At 39.2% G+C, this 16,709-nt stretch overlaps 1 protein-coding gene across 1 annotated transcript in view; it reads right to left on the bottom strand.

The window, feature by feature from the left end:
- The window catches only part of SPAG16 (sperm associated antigen 16), a 757,728-nt gene that overhangs the window by 703,950 nt on the left and 37,069 nt on the right, over nt 1–16,709 (bottom strand). Inside the window, exons 7-8 of the mRNA XM_034786388.1 lie at nt 13,471–13,588; nt 11,673–11,742 (exon numbers count right to left, since the gene is read on the bottom strand). Of these exons, the coding sequence (XP_034642279.1) occupies nt 11,673–11,742; nt 13,471–13,588 (188 nt within the window). The remainder of the gene's footprint in view (nt 1–11,672; nt 11,743–13,470; nt 13,589–16,709) is intronic.

Raw genomic sequence — 16,709 nt, 5'->3', positions numbered from 1 at the left:
GTACTTCTGTTAGTCTCAAAGGTGCCACAGGACCCTCATTAGCTTGATGTTTCTGCTTCAATAATCAGCAGCAAAATAGTTAATGTTGACATTTAAATTATCATCAGATTTCACAGTTATTGCTTCACTGAGAGGAATGGGAAAGTTCATAGTCTTTCAGGATGTCCACAGACTAAGGCAGATATGATTACATTGGTTTACATCTACTTCATATTTAAAAAGTTTCCATTGCAATCGTACGGGATACTGTGCATATTGGTATCATGTTGGGGTTTGTCCTGCACCCCTAGAGGAGTAAGGATGGAACACTGAATTTCAGTTGGATTTGGGCTCTTACGTCTCTTTTGAAAATCCCATCTTTAAAACGTCACATGTAGAACTGGGGAAAAAAAATTCAGCTGAAAAAAGCGAGTGAAAAAAATGGCCGATATGACAACACTGAAATGTTTTGCCAAATTGTTTATGTGAAAAACAAAAACCACAAAAATGTCAAAACAAAAACATTCAGAAATTCCATTTCAAAATTTCCTTCATTTTTTTGGACATGTAAAACATTAAAAAGCTCTCAAAATCAATACAAAACGTTTCATTTGGGATCTAACAAAATGTTTTGTTCAACCCTCTTTTTTTTCCCCCCAGAATTGCTAGTGAATCGAAACATCTTTTATTTGTACAGCACTAAATACATAAAATAAATAACTAGACTGAAACAAACAAAATTAAACATACAAAGAGCAGATTTTATTAGATATGTAAGTAAAGTTCAGTTCAGTCGTGAAATTTTAACTCTCAAAACAACAGCAGGCATAATTTGGATTAAATGAGGATCAAAACCTTCTGTATGATGAACACCAATAAAAGCTACAAAAAGGTGAAAAGAACTGTGTCTTACAAAACAGACTAGCACTATTATCAATTCTTTAAAAGTGAAGACTACTGCAATAAATGCTACGAATAACATTTCCTGAAGCACTATATAATGCAGAATTGTTTTATTCATGTGGAAGATTTTCCCCTCACTCAATAACTGTCACCCACTCGCAATTATGATGCTCATGGGACATTGGGTTTGTTTGTGCTTGTGAAATATACATATTTATAAACCACCACAGAACCATGAAAGTTAAAGAGCTTAAAAAGTCAGTAACTGCTTGAAAGAATGAACAAAATCTATAGGATTGTGATTACACTTTATAAAATGGTAACAGCTCATGTTTCCCATTCTGACTGCCTTGTGTTTGGAAAAGGTCAGTCAGGTCTAAGTATTATAACTAGTGCCTTTGAAATTTCCTTTTCCATGATATCCCGAGAGCAGTTACATCAGATCAAGGAAGGAGGAAACATGGTAACAGGCTTAGAAGTGAGTTAATTCAACCACAAAGAAAGTCATTGAGTTAGACTTCATAATTGGGTAATAAACAGCTGCAGATTCCAGAGAATAAAAGAAATATAGAGCTAGTAACAATTTCATTGCATGGTTTTCTGAACCAATTCTAATAGCAGTGCTGGGTTCAAATATATATGTAAGCCAGCACAATGATTACTTAGAACTTTGGGGTCAGGAACTGTCTTATTGTTCTGTGTACAACACCTACCACAATGGGATCCGGTTCCATGACTACAGCAATACAAGCAAATAATAATTCAGTGAACAAATATGAGTCCTTCTTTATCTAGACTCCTAGTTCAAATTTTGGACAGGGCAGGTTAAAAAAAAGTTCATACTTAACAAGGGGACATTTTTCATTAAAATTTTCACAAAATAGCCGTCCCTTTTCTCAATGAAAAAAATCTAAAATTTACTTTTTTTTTTTTACTGGCTCTAATATTTTATCCTTTTGGGCCCTGGCCCCAGTTCAGCCAAACTCTTTAGCATGTGGGAAATGTGAGGAGTCTTAAAAGGAAGCATGTGAGTAAGGACTCCAGTTGGCATGCACACGCTTGAAGTTAGTTGAGTGCTAAAGTGCTTTGCTCAACTGGCCCTTTAAGGGGATTTCCAATTACTAACTAGTACTTATTTATTTAGGAAACCGGAGAAGGGAATCATAGTTATACCTAATAGTTTAAAAAAAAAAAAGAGCAAACATCTGATGGAGCTACGGGCAGAGTGTTAAATAACTTTAACAGCTGCAAATTCCAGGGCAACCGAAGGACACTGTCTTGGTATCCACTTTGGACCTTTCTCCACCATCCTTCTAGTCTGTTACCTGAGCAGGTGCTGTCCAGACAGAACACAAATCACTTCTGCAGTTTTATTTTAATTCTCTCTTGCAGAAGGTGCTGGATTCCACTGCCCTGCCAGTAGCTACAGGACATAGAACACAACTGAGGGAATCTCTGAAAGGTGGGGGCTAGTCCCTCAGCAGTTATCCATCAGCTCTGATTCTGTCCCCTACAGTTACCGACAACACTGAGGCTATATCTACACTACAAACACTACAGTGGCACGGCTTCAGCCACACTGCTATAGCACTGTAATGAAGACACTTGCTATAGCAAGAGAAGGTGGTATTCTGTTAATGTAGCAACTCCACCCTCTCAAGAGGCAGTAGCTAGGCCTAGCAGGGTTTATAGTATTTCATACTCCTGAGTGATGTAGCTAGGTTGACCCAAGTTTTAGGCATAGATCAGGTTGGATGATCTGTGGAGCTAGCTCTGAAAGAGAAAAGCCAAATTCTGAACTTTCTTACGTTGCATGTTAGGGCCAAAGCTAAGAGAATCTCAGCATTCCTGCTGCACCGATGGCCAAAACAATAGGGAGTTCATACAGAGAAATGCTGTACATCCATTCCATACCATTAATGAGCTCTTCACAAGGCATCAGAGAAAAGGGAAAATGTGTATATGTCTGGAGCATGCACAACACAAATCCACATCATGCAAAATTAGCATAAGAGTTGAGGGCTGATCTCGTTGGCTACTTCCCAAAACCCAGTAGCCGCACATAGCAAGGCTGCATGTGTGTTCTGAATTAGAAAGATGTGTGGAGGTTGAGAATGCTGTTTCCAACCTCTGCTGTGTTTCAGAGAGTCTCACGCAAGCAACGTTTTGTTTCCCAGCATTTGACTCCCCAAAAGAGCAGCTGTACATACTTGCCTTTCAAAATTTTTTAGACATAGTGTAACACAACAAAATGAATATGACTGAACTAAATAATCAGAGATATCACTGACAACTCAGAGTTTTGATGAAAGTCTGGGGAACACATTTTTTATCATGATGTGCAAAGGGGTATATCTACAACTCCTTTATAACATCTTGCTGATCATGGAGTACATATCCTACAGTTTTCAAAGTGGTAGCCATGTTAGTCTGTATCAGCAAAAACAATGAGGAGTTAGTCTCTAAGGTGCCACAAGGACTCCTCGGTTTTTTTATGTCCTACAGTGTTAAGTAGGACGCCAGAGAGAATGCTATTGACTTGCAATGGACACTGGGTAAAACAGATTTGATGCAGTAAGTAAACATTACTCCACATCTCCCTTCCACTGTATCTGGTCTTCGAGTGGGTGTTGAGAGAACGAAAGCGAAAGCAGACTTCACCCTATTATTTCTCCCACCAGACACAATAGCAGCTCTGTGCTCAGGAGCATGCAGGACGTGTTCCATCTGTGTGCCCCCATACAACAGGAAGGGGTCTTGCTCCCGCTATCCCACTTTCACCCTGAAATTGGCTAAGCACACATGGGGTTGGGGCAGGCTGCGCCATTCAAAGGGACGTGCACTCCTCCTGCTCACAAGAGACCTGAAAGAGAGTTGATATCTTCCCCCACCCAGAGTTTCCCGGGGATGACGAAGCTCAGCACTGCCAACAACATGGAACAGCCCCATATTGGCACAATCTGGTCTCTAGTTTATGAGACCCGTTTTAAATCCAGAAACCCCAGAGTTTAAATATATAATTAACTTGATATGTCAGAAAATGACAATTTTGAAATGTATACGTTTATTTTAGGAGTTTGGCTGCAGATGGTAGAAAATAACTATCACTCCCTCAAAATGTGTAAAAAAATGTCTTACATGCTATATTCTATCAACTCTGGCATGCCCATAAATGGAGAGAATGACATTTACACATCAAGTGTGGAACAGGCAAAGGGCAAGCACCTCTTCCCTCACATTTAGAAAGTTCAGTTGAAGCACACCATCGCTAAGGTTAGTCACACAAAATTTTACATTTAAGTTCTCTTCATGTTGTTCAGTTACAACAAGAAAATAACGTGCAAGGTTGAGATGCTAGGTCATGCAGCCAAACAAAGACAATTGTACAAAATAATAAAAGACAAACCCATATAGTTCTTGAGATTTAAAATTCACAAAAATGGCTCTAAGTACATTTGGTATCAACTAAAAACAGACACACAAATAGTCTGAGCAGCAGATGTTTCTCACCCAAAGTCAGATAATAATAGACCAAAGATTAAATCAACTCAGCCCAACCCTTTTAAGCATTTGAGTGACTAAATTTTATGTTGCACAAGTACCAATCCTTATAATGGCCAGGCATCTGCAGAAACCAGGCTAAAAACATGGGGTTTGTAGCATGATCTGAAGATCACACAGATTTGTAGAGCAATGACCATTTGTATGACTCTTAAGTAAAATAGAAGAGGACAGAAAAGGAAGACCCAAAACAAAGATGTGTTACTTACCAGTAATTGGCATATAGGATGATTGACTGTATAGATCCAACCTTGGGGAAATATGCAGACACCTGGGGCTAGATCCAGTGTCCATTGAAATCAGTGGAAAGACTTCTATTTGCTTCAATGGGCATTAGATTAGGCCCCAAAAGTGCCAAGTCAAAACACTCTAGAAGAGCACTGATTGTTGGGACCATACATGAATGCAGACACACTTGCAAGAGATTAAATAGCAGTAACAACCATGACAGGAGGTAGGTCTGCAAGGAACTAGTTCCTTACAGCAGGAACCATCCTTTTAAAGTATTTGGAAAGCACTTAAAACATAGTGGGTGTTACCTCCAATAAATAAAATAGATAAATAGTAAGTCCCAGATAGCTTTCCTGAATTGGGCATCAGATCTGGCTGCCAAATTCAGAAAATTGTTCTGGAATCTACTATGAGTGTTACATACCTCCTCCGTTTCCTTCAAATATGCAATATAGTCTGAACACCAATGAAGAGCCCATTGCACCAAGCTACCTATCATCCAGGATGTCATAGAGAAGCTAGTAAAGCCACTTTCTAGTTCATCTAGTCAAAGCCAACCTGGTCATGTCAGGATATGGAATGGAAACAGCATTAGTGGCACTGATGGACAATTTCCTTCTATCAATAGCTGGAGGGCCGAGAACCATTCTCTTTCTCCTGAGCCTCTCTGCAACATACCACACAGCTGATCATGAGATACTGTTGTCCTGGCTAAGAGATGCAGCAGCAGTCCAGGGAAATGTACAAAAGAGGTTTGAGATCTAACTGTATGGACACACTCAGAGGACAATTCAGTTTATAGGGGCATGAAGCTGTCAGCCCTGGAGTAACTACAGCTAGTACAAAGTACAGCAATGGACATCCTCAGCTACATGGGCTACTGCGAGCACATCACACATGTCCTCCTCTCAGTACACTGGCTCCCTATAAGCTATCATCAAACTGCCACCAAAATTTCTCCAGTTTACATCTGTGCATAGGTCCACCTCTCAAGGTTTCAATTACATCATGGCCAGAAAAAGCTTTTGTTGACACGCTGCAGAATATGCTACCATCTTTCAGTATGCAGTACAGACTGTCTGAATAAAAGCACATTGCCCACTGAGACATGAGTGAGACCAACATAGAGCAATAAAAAGCATGTGAGCCAATGGCGCTAGAAGGGAATGAAATGAAATATCATTTGCAATGTGAAGTAGTGGGTATGAGGTAAATCAAAGCTTGTGTGTGAATGCGTGGATAGCTGATGAGTTTAATAATTTGTACTGGATATGTAAAGTGATTTTATTTATTTATAAGTGCTCCAATGCTTGTCACTTTTAGGTATTATCAAATGCTCAAGATTTTTGGGCAATGAACAACTGCTGTGTGAATAGCAGGACAGTGGTTCTTCGAATCACCTAACAAATGAAAGCTTTGTATAATATGAAAGAGAGACAGAGGGAGCACTCATACTACAAAACACTAGCACAGAGGAGGAACCCATTCTCCAGGCCTTCAGGTAACAGCACTCATCCCCTAAACTGGCATATAACAAGAAGCCTATACTCCATTTCCTGGCCTGAAATGTGACAAAGATGAATGAGGACCCCTCCACTGGTACAGAGGTTTACACTATTTGTAACTTAAGATTTAAAGTGGACTCACTGAGGAGTATGGTACTACTGCATGTGAGTAAATATCAGAATCTAGCCCAAAGAAAATTTTTCAAAAAATGAAAAGTAAATAAAGGTTACTTATTTGTAACCAGAGTTCTTCAAAATGGTTCATCATATTCACACTTATGGGTACTGTGCTGTCTTGTGATGCCTTATGGTAAAACCTTCTCCCAGCAGTATGCATTAGAGCACTCTCTTGCCACCAGCCCCTCCCCGTTCAGGATTTCTGAACATCCTGAGAGCGAGATTTATATACGGAGTGGAGTTCCTTCAACCGCCTCAGTTCCTTCCATTGCAATGTCAGGGAACAAAAAGCAATTAGACTCTGACAAAGACAGGAAGGTGAGTGGGGAGTAGGACTATGCAGAGCCATCTTGAAGAACTCGAGTTACAAGTAAGTAACCTTCTTTTCCTGTTCAAGTGGCTCTACATATTCCCACTTATGGGATAGACTCATAAACAGTGCTGAAAATAACTTGGAGGCGGAGACAGAGTCCTAACTCAATAGAGACTGAGGCACCACTCTACCAAAAGCAGCATCTGCCCTAGAGGCCAAGTCCAAAGCACAATGCTTACTGAAAATGTGAACAGAATTCCAGGTAACAGCTCTGCAAATCTCCACAGCAGGGACTTGTTTAAGGGAAGCAAGAGAGGTTGCCACATCACTAGTGAAATATGGACATATTGTCCCTGGGAGAGGAGTCTCTGCCAAAGAATAAAACATTCAATAATACATTATTTAATGTACCTAGAAATGGTATGGGAAGAAACTATATTCCATGCAATTTTTAGCATAAAAGCAAAATCAATCTGGATGATTTACAAAACCCTTTTTGTTCTGTGTAATAAGCAACAAGGATTCTTCTTTCATCCAAAGTAAGTAAAGCTGAATGAACCTTATTAGAATGTGGTTTTGAAAAACAAAACCCACCAAATCAATGGACTGATTGACATGAAAATCAGAAACCCACCTTTGGCAAAACCTGGGGTCAAGCTAAAGAACCACTTAGGTTTATGAAAAATGATGAATGGTGGATCAGTCACAAGAGCATTTAGCACACTTACCTTTCTGGCAGATGGCATATCAATAAAACCCATTTGAATAGATAAACAACACAAGGAACATTCAGCAAAAGATTCAAAGGGTGGTTTCATCAGCATGGCTAGAACCAAATTGAGATCCCAAGAGGGACAGGATCTCTCAAATGACTATACATATTAAATAAGCCCTTCATAAACCTCTTACTTGTATTAAGCACAGTGATCTACCAGCAATTAAGGTCTGATGGGCAGAAATGGTTCCCAAATGAACCTTAATGATGAATTAGATAACATCACTTCATATTTTAAAAAGATCAGATTTTCTCTAGAATATAGGGTGTGGATGCTGAAGCAGGAAAGATGCCCTTCCCAGCCATCAAAGTCACAAATCTGGTCCATTTTGATTTGTAATGTTGTCTGGTAGACTGATTCAGATTAGATACAGTCAATCACCCAAGCCATCAGATGGAGGACTTGCAGGTTGGAATGAAGAAACCTCCCTTCTTGTTCAGACAACAGACCTGGTGACAGAGCAAGACACACAAAGACTCTGCCAGACAGTTGGAAGAGACAGTATACCATTGCTGGTGTGGCCAGGCTGGGGCAATGATAATCATCCTCGCCATGTCCTGACGTATCTTCCTTGCCACTTTCTGAATCAATAGAAAGGGGATAAAAATCATACTGCAGGCTCCTTCCCCACTGCAGTAGAAAAGCATCTGACAAAGACTGGATGTCCCTGCTGCCTCTGAAGCAGAAGAGGCAACACTTCTTGTTGCACATTATTGCAAACAGGTCCATGTCTGGTCGACTCCTTCTGGCAAATATGTAGTAAACCAATTAATCCTTCAAGGATCATTCATGTTTCTGAGACATGTCTCTGCTGAGATAGTCTGCAGTCACACTGCTCTCTCCCAGCAAATGTAGGGTCACTGGAAACACATAGTGGAGGATGCACCAATCCCATAACCTTATTGCTTCTGCACAAAGAGGAGGAAAGTGAACACACACACACACACACCCCTCTTGGTGACATAGTACATTGAAGCAGTATTGTCCATTACTACTTATTCCATCCTTCCATGCATGTGAGAGAAGAATGATCTGAGGGCTACACAGCTGGCTCTCAACTCCAACACACTGATGTGCAGAATCTTTTCCTGATGAGACCAATGTCCTCAAAGCACCCGATGATTCAGATGTGCCCCCCACAACCACTGTTTGGTGCATCTAAAGTTAACCTCACCAATACTGTCAGAGCATCAAACTGGACACTTCTGAAGACATTTGTTCTCTTAAATTACCACTCCAGTGAAAGTAAGATGTATGGTGACCCACAAGTGCAAATTGTTCCGGACTTGGACAGTAAACCTGAGACATCCTGTGCTGCATAGGCCTCATTGGGCAAAAGGAGTTACATACGTAGTGGCCACCATGAGACCAAGGAAAAAAAGATTACTCTTCAAGTCGGACACGCCCCAGCATTGAGAATAAGCTGCTTCAACCTCAGAAACCTGTCCTCCAGCAGAAAGGCTCTTTTTTCCACCGAGTCCAGTGTGGCACCTACGAACACAATTCTGCAAGTTAAACATTGCTTTGATTTGATTGTTGAGAAGCCCCAGGTCCAAAATAGATGGATTGTAACTGCAATATGGCTTAACGGGTCTTCAGGCACAGCAACCTTCATTAGCCAATCATCCAAATAAGGATAAACAAAAATACCTTGCCCTCTCAGATGCCACTACCACAGAGAGGCATTTTGTGGAAACTCTGGGCACCTCGTATTGGAAATGGCATCCTGCCAACACTAAATGAACGTATGTGATGAAAGCAACTGTCATTCTGGGGTACAATCCTGACCAGTAAGAGGGGGGGAGGGATAGCTTAGTGGTTTGAGCATTGGCCTGCTAAACCCAGGGTTGTGAGTTCAATCCTTGAGGGGACCAATTAGGGATTTGGGACAAAAAAAAAAAAAAAAAATTGGATGAGGTTGTCACCGCCTGCCCTGTAACCCTGGATGCCACACAATGCTTTGCTGTTGTAGGTCCTAACCTGGGCCACTCACAAACAGACTACCAGCATGCAAGTCACACCCTGAGTGTCTATGAAGAGCTGCAGCCCTAATCCAGCAGCTCTGACCCAAACAGCCTGTCAGCAAAGCACCAGTCACATTCTGGCTTCCACCAACCTTTGTTACGACTCCAACACACTCCCAATCCCAGATTTTCCCAAAACGTTTGTTCTGCACTGTACAGACCTCTAGTGGACAGTTCAGATATTAAGATCTGTTGCCCCTGTAAGGAGTCAATAGTCAACAGTTTGCAACTTTAACTGGAGTTACCAAACAGTTCCATTTAAACACAACACTGGATTGGTTTAGATTAAAAAGATAAAACAAGTTTATTAACAAAAAGAAGATATACTTGAATTCATTTAAAATCCTAAATTAGAAATGGTTACAAGCAAATGCAAGTGAAAACATGCATCTAAAAGTCTAAAATTTAATCTAGCAAATTCTGGTTCGAGGCTTTGTTCAATATGGCCTTTCTCATCCATAGTCTTCCAGAAAGATAGTGACTGACTTTGGTCAGGATCTCTCCAAGAGGTCTAAAGGCATTGGTGTGTTTGTCTTCTTAGGTGAAAGAGACAACATGGGGTTCTTTGCCCCTTTCTTTAATAGTCCAGTGAACCTTTGAAGTGGATTCTTCTGAGGGTTACCCTTCAGAGTAAAGCTCATTCAAGCAGTGAAGAAGGTGACATGGAATCTGATGGTGAAGGAAGCTCCAGGCTTTTTTCTCCTCCACCTGTGTGTTTGCTGAAATCCAAATTGTTCTGTTCCTGCTCTCTTTTCTCCCACTGTCTTTAGTACCCTGTTTACTACTTATATGTAAATTGAGGTAAGTACACATCCCTTTGTTTATAATAGACCTGTTTAACAACTTTTACCTAGGAAAGGCTGTGTGGTTTTGAATATGTGCTAGTATCATACAGGGAAATTCACAACTTCCCAATATTATATGTGTACATACATTTCATCACAATATTATTGACCAGTAAGTTATTATTTTCAAATGATACCTCACAGCATATTTTTTACAAAGATTATTACAATGGTGTGTCGGGTATGGATACGGGGGTGTTTAGTGTCACAGCGACAAACTGAAATGTGAAAATATGCATCCTTTAAATCAAGAGTCACAAACCAAACCATGACCAAAAGGGAAGGGATTTATGGCAGTGAAGAAGATGAATGCTGTAATATCTGCATTAAGAGTTAAATAAATCGTCTCAATAGTTTAGAGAAATACTTGCTGTCCCCTTCACTCAAATAAAGGAATTAGAAAAAACAAAAAGTTGAAGTTCTTTCCAGACCTTGTTTCCCCTGAAGTAATTTAAAAAAGCACAGCAAGGGATATAAAGCACATAAAAGGACCTTTTTCACAGAGGATGCTACAAAAATTTCACTGAATAGTTACACTAATTTCTTCCTTTTTTCAAAGTGTCAGGGTAAGTACTTCTTTTAGATACAGATATAGGTGTTATTCCAGAAGGTATTATATACCCTCTGTTATTAAAGACCTCCGCAGAAGATCAATATGCTAAAATTAGTTGTTGAGCTCTACAAAACTAGAATTTTTAAAAGCTCTCAAAACATCAAATTCTACCAACCTTACACTGAGTTAGAGGAGACTGCTCTCCTGGTTATATTCTACATAGTGAACTAGATGGCAGAATCAGATCCAAATTAGGTTTCTAGGTCATGATCCCGCCACACTTACTCAGGCAAAGTTGTCCTTACTGACATGTGTAATTTCATTGTCCTCAATAGAACCAAAACGTGAGAATAAGTATTCAAGTGATAAAACTACAAAACTGAATCCTTAGTTTGTAGCTGTCACTAAAACATTTGAAATGCAAGTAAGTAGAACCACTATTTTATGAACTAATCAGGGATTGAGGAGTTCATAAAACTAAACTGAGCTTCTTAAAATTACAGTTGGTATCATGCATAAGTTGCAGTATGATGCATTGCATCACTTTCTTCTGGTCCTTCAAACACTGCAAGGCAATTTTCAATGCCTTGAAAGCATTGGCATGTGAAGGGATGTTGACTTGTTCTTCAATTACATCCCTTTCATTATGTGATTATCTTTTCCCCCACCAGGACAAAAGGTTTGTATAACTTGTTGTTCATAAGACTTGTGTTTGTAAAATTGAGATTCCACTGTATTTCAAACTGTGTATTATATATAGATGCCTTCCTCATAGTGTATGTGAACGTTTAACAGACTGTTTTACCTCTAGTCACAGGGATCTCACTGGCACGCCCAGATTCTAAATTTTGTAATGTAGCTTGTAAACCTGTAACCTAAAGAGTAAAAATAAAGAACAGTTATGAGGACATTGCTTTTGTACCCTATAACTACGAGTACAGAAGACAGAACACACATGCATAAATAAGTAGTAAATACCAGGTACAATTACTGATTTATCTAACTCGCTATCGCTGTTTAACTATATAAAGATTTTAAATTACTCAACTGATTCCATTCCTTTTTCAAGAAATAGCTCAAATATAACTCATTTTGAAAATATTTAATCCTACAATGATATAAAATAATCTATCCAGAATTTCTGGTGGGAATTTTGCATATTTATTAAAACAATGCAAATAAAGACAATGTTATGGGCCATATTGTGACATCAACTTTTAATCATAATTTTTCACTGAATTAAAAATTAATCTGATGGCACAATATGGCTCACAGCATTGTCACAAGAAAACTGATCACACAATATGGTACTGTACATTAAGGAATGCCGGTCATCCTGATAGCCTAGTAGGTGGTAAACTGACCTGTCATGTATAAGCTCTTTCATTTTCATTGCATCAGAGGATGATTTTGCAAGATAAATCTTTTATTAAGCATTTAAATGATTGATCCCTTCTTCTGGATGTCAATGTATTGGCAGTAACCCTTCTTTTCCTCTAGGATATTTTCCTTCATGTAGACCTTTGTTCTCAACTCATCCCTGTGCTAAAGGGGCAAGATATCATCTATACCAATCTACAGATCAGATGAAACTAAAAGGGCCACGGATAGGCAAAACACAACTTCTCTCTCTCCATTTGGAGGACAAAGGTGTCTGTATCTGGTACCTACCACTTCAGGAAGCAGGAATTTTAAGATCATTCCCAAGTAGAAAAAAATGCACTGTGTAATTCTCTAGGGTCTGAGCTAAATTATTTGGAGGTTAACAATGATCTTAGAAGGCTTAGATCATAGAAGCTTACTGATACTGCATCTCTACAGGTATGTTTTGAAGTTCCTGAAACTATTGGAGATAAATTGACATACCTTTCTTTAAACCTTTTTGACTGACAATATTTGATTATAATTTTGTGGCAGCTAATAACCTTTAAAGATGGTTTCCTGTGCAGTATCCATAAGGATTAATAGAGCCCTGCGTGGATACAAAACTTGTATCCACATCCGATCCACAAACATAGTCCACAGATGTCCGCAGATATCCACAGATTTGCAGGGCTCTAAGGATTAATATATTATTAAAATTATAGTACTTTGATACAGTTTCAGTTCAAGTCATCTGACTAGGTCATAGTTCCCCTGATGTTTCATTCACAAATATGAAAGCTGAAAGAATGATTAAAAAGAAGATTCCAGTACGCCCATTCCTGTTGTTAATTTGTTTAACACAGTCCTTCACCCAAGTAAAGTCCCTGTTCAACTTAAGGTTGACCTAGTAGAGAGGACAAATTCCAGTCTGTTTTAGTGATTTTGTCTCACTGATACGGAGTTGATTGTAAATACTTCCAGTTTAAACCATTAATAAAACTTTGTCTCTTCAGCTACATAACATCAGCAGGGCACTTGAAGACAGATATGACTTTAATATTCTGTCCGGCGTACGTAAAACTAAAGCATCAAGATTCTTATAGCAACTTCAAAAGAACAAAATATTTGTAAATAGATCACATGAAACTCAGAAATAATCTAGCCTATTCTTATTTAAACAAAAATTATGAATCAGCTGCCAGTATGTTTCTGCCAGTGTAGTTGACCATGGTTTTTACCTGACCAACTGCTCTGTCTCTCTCCAGGTTGGTTAGCATTTTCTGTCTCAATATAGTCTGGTATTTTTCAGTCAACTGCTTCAGCATTGGCTCATATGATGCATAATGTGCCTTCAGCCTATGAACAATAAAAGCCAAATGTATTTTAAAGGATGACTGAGTTAAATCAGCAATTTCCATCTAAATAACTTTTTACCATGTACTATAGAGAAGAATAAAATGTAGAAAGGTCAAAACACAGGACACAGCTAATGTTATTTAGCATGCAACCACCCCACTGGAGTGCCAAGGAAAAATATTTATGTATCAGTTATTCAGTAATAGGAGCTGTATATCCTGCCACCAAAACCTTTTGAAGTAATCTATCCAGTTTTGTTTTGTGTTCAGCAACTTCCCTAATCTTCAAAATACATTAAATGCATTACATACATTAACCTTTATTAATCATTGCTTCCTTCTTAATCTTTGCTTCCTTCTTGTGGATGGATGTTATTTCATTAGGAGAAAGAAAAATGCAGATAGGATTTGACAACCAGTAGGCTACTAATTTAGAGAAATCAGCTACAAAATGAAATTTTGTAGCATTAATTACAGTAGAAACTATATTTGGATCCTTTCATCAAATTAACAAGAAGCTAAGTCACCCATACCAACTCATGAATCAAAGTATGAGAATGCTATATTTTTCAGGAGAAATTGTTTAGCTCAATACACAACAATTAACAACTTCAAGAATATTGTGTTTTGCCAGAATGCTGGCAAAAAGAGACAAAACTGGGATTTTTCTTGCAGTGAGATAGACTGTAAAGTTAAAATGCATATAATGTGAGTCAGCCAAAATCATGAAGGATGTTGAGAGGTACTTAATTAACATCTGCAACTCCCAGGATTTGGCCCAAACCTTGTTTTAAAATTGATCCACTCCAGGAAGAGATTCTAAAGAATTATTACTGTTGATTGGTGATACATCTACAATGCAAAAAAAAAAAAAAAAAAAAAACAGATCCCTGCAGCAGCCGATCTCAGAGCCCTAGTCAACTGACTTGGGCTCCTGGGACTCGCACTACAAGCCTAAAAATAGCAGTGTAGACATTTCCACTTGGACTGGCCCCTGGACTCTGAAACCCATCTGGGGGCGGGGGGGGGGGGGGGGGGGGGGGGGGGTGAGTCTCAGAGTCCAGGCTCCAGCCCAAGGGGAAACATTTACACTGCTATTTTTAGTCCCATAACATGAGCCCAACAAGCCTGAGTCAGTGGACCTGGTCTCTGAGACTTGCTGGCACATTTTTTGCCTTTTTTGGTTTTGCAATGTAGATGTATTGGTCAGTAACCTAACCTTGGACAGCAAGGAATGGGAGGTAATACTAGCTGAGGGAGAGGAGCACAAAATTTCCAGGAGCAGCAGCTATTCTGTAATGATGAAATTATGGAAATTAATATTAAAGAACTCATAGGGAATATTCATATAACAGTTTGAGTTTATTTGCACCTAAAGCAATTAAAATCCCAGGTAGAAAGCTCAAGTTTCAGAAGACTATTAACAAGGATAGAAAAACTAATTAATGAAAAGACCACCTCAAAGGGCCTGACTCCCACAGGTACAACAACTTGTTACTGACGGATCTAGAAGATAAGACAACCTTGGTGGAAAAATTGATCTAAAAACCAGATATCACTTTGTAACAATGGGAAAATATCCAGAGGAAAGCCAATAGCTCATCTATTTGTTTAATCATTAAGGAAAATTACTACAAAAATACTTTACCAATAGTACGTCACTCCATTTAAAATAAGGAAAATATACAAAAAAGGAAATCATAAATCCTGCAGAAGATGATGTGGAGGAATTAGGGACCTCTCTCTATATATGGTGGGAATGACCTATGACTGTTTGCACTTAGGGTGGTGCGTAGGGTTCACATAGCTACATGATGCCTGAAAGGCAGGCTGCATCCATACTCACTGCAGTGTGTAGTTACATGCGACAGTGAAAGGCTCCAGTAGTGAGGTACTACCAGAACCTTTCCCTGCTGCCGGAGTCTTTCGCTACAGCAGAGAAAGGCTCCAGCAAGTGGGAGGCAACAGGACACGACATTGCTAAAAATAGCAGTGTAAACATGGCAGGCACACTTTGGGCAAGTAGCGAGCCATGTAGGGTATATACCCTAGGGGTCAGGTGGGTAGGGCTTTCTATCACCTAAGCAGCGTCTCACCATCTACATTGCTATTTATACCCATGCTAGCTGGGCATGCAACATCTGTATGCTACAGGCAAGTATAAGTGCAAACATACCTTAAAATGATAGTGTCTGGGAGGAAAATGTTACATAGAATTTTCAAGGTAACTAAAATTTAGACCACCCAGGGACCCTATTCTATTAGGTTACAGCCCAAAGGAGGTTATTGCTTCTGAAACCTATTAAAGCGCAATTATCACTATCAGCCAGATGCTCATTTTTGGAAAATAACTGATCCCCAGCATTAGAGGCATGGAGGAGTAAAGCATTAGAAATCCTTTGAATGGATAAAGTGACAGACAGCCTTACATCAACATCAAGTAGATTTTATAATACATAGTTACCATTCTTTTAGACTCTGAACAGAATTAATACACAGAAAATGATAAGAGACTGACCAAACACTAATGGGTCTTGTAAAGGTAATAAATACGGGTAATGAATGAAATTAAATGCTTCTATGGAAAGTTCATATATGGTAATAATGATAAAATACATTTTAAAAAAAATTCTAGGGACAGGACTTCACCCCATGAACTCTATAAACACAGATCACTCCAAAACACTTCACACAGAACTCGATGGGACAAACTTTGTCAGCTGTAGTACAGCACCTGCAAGAAGGTATGCAATGTGATGCTCACACACCTTTTCAACACAAATTCTTTGACAATACTGAAGCTCAACTAAAGTATTTGTTTCCGACTCATATCTTAAAGCTACTTTTAAAAACATCTTCCTGCTTTACCAGATGTATTGTTGTCTGTGGGTTACAGCACAGGGCTATGAGCCACAAGACCAGTGTGAAATTTCCAAATCTGCCACTGACACATTGTTTGGCCTTGAATTACTCACTTAACCATTCTGTGCCTCAGCTTCTCCATACGAAAAGTGGGGATAATACGGTGACCGAAACGCTCCCTTGTATTCACTCCCTACACACTACTGCAATGATGCTTGTACAAAATATGCCTTGTGAGGTATCATTTGAAAATGAATAAC

This window comes from Trachemys scripta, chromosome 11 (assembly GCF_013100865.1).
Source record: "Trachemys scripta elegans isolate TJP31775 chromosome 11, CAS_Tse_1.0, whole genome shotgun sequence".
NCBI classification, from domain to species: domain Eukaryota; kingdom Metazoa; phylum Chordata; order Testudines; family Emydidae; genus Trachemys; species Trachemys scripta.
The sequence above is the reverse complement of the archived record's forward strand: the minus strand, read 5'-3'. Positions and strand labels throughout refer to the sequence as shown.